The sequence below is a fragment of the Anas acuta genome, chromosome 11 (genome assembly GCF_963932015.1).
Source record: "Anas acuta chromosome 11, bAnaAcu1.1, whole genome shotgun sequence".
Classification (NCBI taxonomy): Eukaryota; Metazoa; Chordata; class Aves; order Anseriformes; family Anatidae; genus Anas; species Anas acuta.
The window spans coordinates 22,150,991-22,156,990 of NC_088989.1; the positions used below are offsets into that span (position 1 = coordinate 22,150,991).

The following is a 6,000-nucleotide window of genomic DNA, read 5'->3' on the forward strand; positions in this document are numbered from 1 at the left end:
GACACTAATTACTTATGTCATTCTGAGATAAATCTATTTTTCTCTGGACCAAAAGATCCAGATGTTCCTAACATTTCAAGTACCTGGCTTCAGCACCAGACAGTAAACAAAACAACACATCCATCCCATCAGCATGCAAGAATAATTCTCCAGTGCTAACTACTTACCACTTTACACTTTTCCCCCCTTCCAAGTTTTTAATTTCTTTTCAATAAAGCAAACAAACAAAACAATACAGTAATCATAATCCAGCTTCTATTGCAGATTTACCACTAGCCTTTAGCCGGTTTGCAAAGAAAAAAGGAGCAAAAAGTTACACTGATTTTGTTCATACAGTCTGATTTCAAATACAAATCCAACTACTTTTACGCTAAACATACTGCTTTGTGTTTTGCAGTTGACACTATGAAGCAAAACAATGTTGAAAAGTTATTTCCAAAGATAAGGAGTATTTATGTTCCCAAGTGAGTGACTCATACAGCTAGCAATTTCTTAGATTAATTTAACTCTATCCACTTCAAACTTCTGAATTTGATAGCAAGCACTGTGCAAAGCTAAACAAATTTCAGGGACAATTTCTTAAATTATATATATATATACATATATATGTATATATATATGAAATTTGTATTTAAGTAAAGTATTTTTCATGCTAATTACAGGCGCAAAAAAAAAAAAAAAGGAAAAATCGGTATGCAGTAGTCTAGTATAAAAGTAATGCAACTGCTGCTACTTTTTCACATTCTTCTCTTCCTTTCAGTATATTTCAGTTTCCATCAATTAAATAAAAAAAAAAATCATTGAAAATAAATGAAACTAAGAAAAACCCTACAACTGCTGATAAAAGCACAACCCATTTTCCCCTTTATCAAAACTATCATCGCCAGGGAACTAGCAGGTTCAAAAATCTATCTGCCTGGAACGGGCATCGGATTTTATCCTTGACATTAAAATTATCATCCATTCAGCCTATTATCTTAATGATCATGTTTATTTAATTCAAAATTACTACACAGTTTCATGTCTTTGAAGTTTGTCAACTTGTTTCTGCATTTATTTTTCCAGACTTAATAGACTTGAATGGCTGACAGAAGTTGTATTGTTCTAAAATTACCTTCTCTGTCTTTAGAAGCTTTTCATCTGCAATTGCTAAGCACACCTGGAATCCAAACCTACCTGGGAGAGCTTGCAAGATTCTCCCTCCAAAGAGCAATCAACTTGCTTGAAATAATTTGTTCTAGGATATTCATTATTTATCTGTGGAACATCAACAAAAAGCTAATTTTGACAGTAACTGTTTTGGTAGGCAAAGTATTTCAAGGCTCATACTCAGACAAGAACCTTGCCATCTACAAGGCGATAGCAGGTTTAGGATACAGCCATCAGAGGCTGCATCACACAAATGTGGCAGCTTTTGGTGCTGGACTGCAATTCATGTATGCCTCTTACCTCTCCCAGCTACAGAGTATCTGGATCCATCAGGTAAGGCCATGTACTAGAAAAAGCTGTCAGCCACCCCCCAAAACACGCACTGTCCAAATAGTTGTGCTTTGCCATCTTCTCCAAAACAAAGGTGATAGTCAAGACAGAATCTTCTGGGAGAACACTACCTGGACACACTGTGATATTTAAAATTAAATAAATAGGATTCCTGATACAGTGCACATAGTGCAATGGGCATACTCTTCTTCTAGTTATAATCTTAAAAATCTATCTCAGAAAAGTGCAGAAGTGTTTAAAATAAATAGAAGTACAGCTTTCATTAGTTCAACAACTAAAATGTTTGAGAGACGATACCAGCACAGCAGCTGATCTTGCTCTACAGAAACCACACAAGATAACACTTGCCAACTTTCTAAGTTTATGCAAGCTTCGGTGGTATAAAAGCCAATAAACCTTTCTGAATACAAGTTGTACCACACACTGTGTACCACACCTGCAGCATGACAAGGAGAACTGCAACACTGTGAGGATAGTTAATCCTAGGTAGAAAGCAAAATCAGTAACAGTATAGGGCACGTTCCTATTTCCATGAAGTAAAGCAGTAGCCTGTATGGAACACAAAGCACCTTCAAGCAGCTCGCAGACCTCTGGTTGCGTGCTTAGTCAGCTTTGGAATCCTTAGGCTACTCATCAAGCGTGTGATAAATAAATATGCATGTACCTGTGTTTAGATATTAACAACCTGATCCACTAGCATACTAACTGCTTGTTTTCATTGCTGGGTTCTATACAGGGTTGAGCACCTGATAACTGATCTCTGCTGACATTTCTATAATTGTCAGCAAATTGCTTCATGTTCAACCCTGGTTGATGGTAGATGTAAAAACAAGCAAAAAAAATGTTTTCCCACCCTCTGTATTAAATTTGGGGGTTGAAGCTGCCACAGCTCCATGCTATATAGCTACTTATTTCAGAACAGCAGCTATTATAATCCTTAAAAAAGCATGGTGTTTGTCTACCACAGGTTACTGCAGTATATTTAGTGAGTTCTGTATTTTCCAGTCACTTACCTACTACAATAGTTCTACATGCTTTTAGAGATTTGTGCAAGACCACAGTCACTTGTTTATTTCAAATATCATACAACTTGGACAACACACCCTTACAAGCTGAGAGGCATAATTTAGTAAAGAATCAAAGGGACTTACAGGACACAGAAAATATTAGATATATGGAGATAACATTTTCCTAGTTAATAAGTATAAATGCAAACACCAAATTTTCAAGACTTTCTTTGTACAGCAAGCTCAAGTATTTTCATGCTTCCACCTTTTATTTCAATGTAGTACTGCTCTGCTCAGGCTTATTAAGTTATTAATTTATTAATTAATTTATTATTAAGTTATTAAGTACTTGAATACCTTCTAAAAGTACAAAACCTATCTACAAAACCTAGGTAACCTTGCAATGCTTAAAACACTGAAGACATAAGAATAACATTCTAGCATACACAGAATTTAAGGGATTAGGTTAATTGTCCTTAACATCTAAAGGAACAGATTTAACAGATAAAATGTTAAATGAGAAAATACATCTCCCATATCAATATTAAGAATTACAGACAAACTCCTGAACAGGAGCAGGTATCTCTCGCTTCAATTCCCAAACAGGAAAACAAAACAGATTTTTTATTTAAGTACACATGGTCTGACTGGGCACTTTCTGGAAACAACTCCACACAATACACCTCCAGATCATGCACACAGAAGACTCCCACAGCTTGGAATCTCTCCAGAACAACTGTCTGCATAAAAGCAGTCCTGGGAAGAAGAACTGCACTATTCAAAGCAGAGCAGAGGACCAAGAAATGTGCAGGGAATGATACTGAGTGTTACAATGTCTCCGTGGGTCAGGAGGCCTTGTCACACTGTTAACTGATTGGCATGATTATGACAGGAAATTAAAAGGGATTGCTGTTCAAAACAGTATTTTGTTTAGTAAAATGAGTAACAAATATTTACTGAACAGCTAAGAAGTTGTATGTATAAACATTTTAGACAGAAAAGCTAAATCCACAACCTGATGAGCCAAAGATAATCCTGTGCACTCTCTCACTTCACGTATCCTGGGGCAGCTGGACACACTCCCTCACCTCCAAAACCCTCTATTCTGCAGCAAATGCCTTAACTCTGTTTCCAAACACCATGGCTTCTCCTGCATTGAATTCAAGTTCTGTACAAATACAGAGCCTATCTCGCAACTTGTTGTAGTCAGACTTCTGTACACACTGTAGAAATGGGTATTTAACTGAATTAATCCAGTAACAAACGGTTGGGGATAGAGTTTTCTCTACCCTTTCACGAGAAAGAAGTGAGACGCACGAGGTACTAAAGGACTAGATTTATATTTAAATCTGATCAGTGTATGTATGCAAACACTGATGAGATATGCATCAGCACTTACACACATGTGCAGGATCTAAGAACTGTGAAGAAAAATAAAGGAATCAGTTAGCAAAGCTAGATTTCTCCTGAGAATGTAACATGTTCCTTGGGGAACCACACGCTCTGGTCAGCAGGACAGGCAAAACGTGAGCACAGTGACACGAGAGGCAGGCAGGAACCACCTCAGGGCGTTATCACCAACACAGACCTCCATGCCCTCCTCTGTCCCCCCTCAGCTAGGTACCCGTGCCCTCTCAGGGGATGCTGCTCCCCCTCGCCATGTACCCCAAATCTGCCGTGGCCGCAGGCAAGGTGCCGTTTTTTCCCTCGTTCTGTCGCCTACGGACCCCGACAACCTCCTTCCGCTGAGCTGGGCTGAAGGCTGGGCTGGAAACCGACGAGGAGCGGAGCCCCCTGCTAGGGGCTGGGGCCGAGAGCTTTGGGAATGACTTGCTTGTAACAGCAGCTGCGCTTCTCAAAGGAGGCGAGAGACACCTGGGACTCTGCCCCTTCCTCCTGGGAGCTTTCCTTTTGGACTGACACTCGTGTAACCGGCCCTAAACGAGTAACGAAAACCTTTGAAGAACTAAGTACAGCTAAAACGGCTGCTGAGCCCCCGGGAGGTAGCGGCCCGAGCGCCCGCCGCCTCCAACGGTCGCTGCCGCTCCTCGCCCCGCTGCCGCCCCCTCAGGGCCTCTGGGCGGCCGCGGGTCCCTCAGGCCCTGCCCGCCCCAGCCCGCTGGTGAGGGACTCCTCCGTCTCCCCGGGGAACGACTAAGAGCAGCAGCGAGGAGGGTATGAGGAGACGGAGGAGGCGGCGAAGCGTCCCAGTCCCCCCACGGGCACAACCCAACCTCTGTGACCAGCCCCAGAGCCCTGACAGGCAGCAGCCGCCTCCCCGCCCAGCCCCAACCAGAGCGCGGACACACGGTGACAGCACCCCACACCACCGCACCTCACCGGGCACCCTTGGACTCCTCCTCGTCTCCCGGAGCTGCTTGACCCGGTGGCAGCCCCAGCTGCAAGGCGCCCGCGGCTGTCAGGGAGGAGACGCCGAAGCCCCCCAGGGCTCGGCTCGGCTCCCCGCCTTCCCCCCAGCCCAGCCGCTTCTCGTTTGTGCGCCCCTCCCTTCCGCTCCTCCCCGCGGTGGCCGCCTCAGCAGCCGCCTCGGCCCGGGGTTTCGCCCCCCTCAGTCCTCTGCCGCCTGCCGGGCCGGGCTCTGGGGCAGGCCCGAGCGAGCAAGGGGCGCTGCTGGGCCGGGTTTGGGAGTGCGGCATCCACCGCCCCCTCGGGGCTCCGAACGCAGAGCGACCAAAAAAGGCGAGCTGGAGCAGCTCCGCGCCGAGAACCGCCGGCAAGGGACCGGGATTAGGTCCCGGCAGCCCGGGAGAGGAGGAGGCACCTAATTTGCAGATGTAAATGGGGATGGTCTGATTCGGAGGAAAGGAGTATCGAATAAAATACAAATCCCAAAATAGGATAAGAATGCATATAAAGATAGAAACAACCAGGTAATGGCCTCTTTACATCAGGGACTACCTTTCTGCTCTGTGTTTATACTCTGCCTGGTAAAGTTGCTTTGAATGACAAGACTCTATAGGCACTACTTCAGTATAACAGTAAATAATAAATAGTGGCAATTACATAACTTAGTTGTGCCAGGAGAGGTTTAGTTTGGAAATGATGAGACATTTCTTCTCAGAAAGAGCAGTCAGGCATTGGGGCAGATTCCCCAGTGAGGTGGTGGCATCACCTGGGGCTTTTCAAGGAAAGGCTGGACCTGGTGCTTAGGGACATGGTTTATTGGGGGACAGTGGTGGTATGGGGATGGTTGGACCAGATCATCTTGGAGGTCTTTTCCAACCTTAATGATTCTGTAATTCTATGATTAAGACATGCAAATTAAAATGAAATGTTTTTGCTTTATCAGCACCAGTATTGCCAACGTAAAGCAGCCAATGGAAAAAAATTTATATATATATATATATGTAAGCTCACCACATTTTGTAGCCCAGAAGCACCTGAAATATTTTAGAGTAATTAATTGGGTCGAACTATGGTTAAATTTTCCATTTTGAACTTAACCTTCTGCAGTGAGAGTTAATCTTTCAGT

The 6,000-nt window shown here is 43.6% G+C and overlaps 1 protein-coding gene across 9 annotated transcripts in view; it reads right to left on the minus strand.

Moving 5' to 3' along the window:
- ARHGEF3 (Rho guanine nucleotide exchange factor 3) overlaps nt 1-5,179 on the minus strand; it is a 130,660-nt gene extending 125,481 nt beyond the window's left edge. For 4 of the 9 annotated variants that reach the window (XR_011100283.1, XR_011100282.1, XM_068694547.1 and 1 more), the window contains exon 1: nt 4,848-5,179. Coding sequence is in view for 2 of the 9 variants with exons in the window: in XM_068694547.1 (XP_068550648.1) it covers nt 4,848-5,164 (317 nt within the window). In the remaining 7 variants the exon portion in view is untranslated. Of the gene's footprint in view, nt 1-4,172; nt 4,314-4,842 lie in introns of those variants that run through there. The other 5 variants (XM_068694550.1, XM_068694549.1, XM_068694552.1 and 2 more) reach the window with 5 other exon arrangements.
- Between the last annotated feature and the right edge of the window lie 821 nt (nt 5,180-6,000).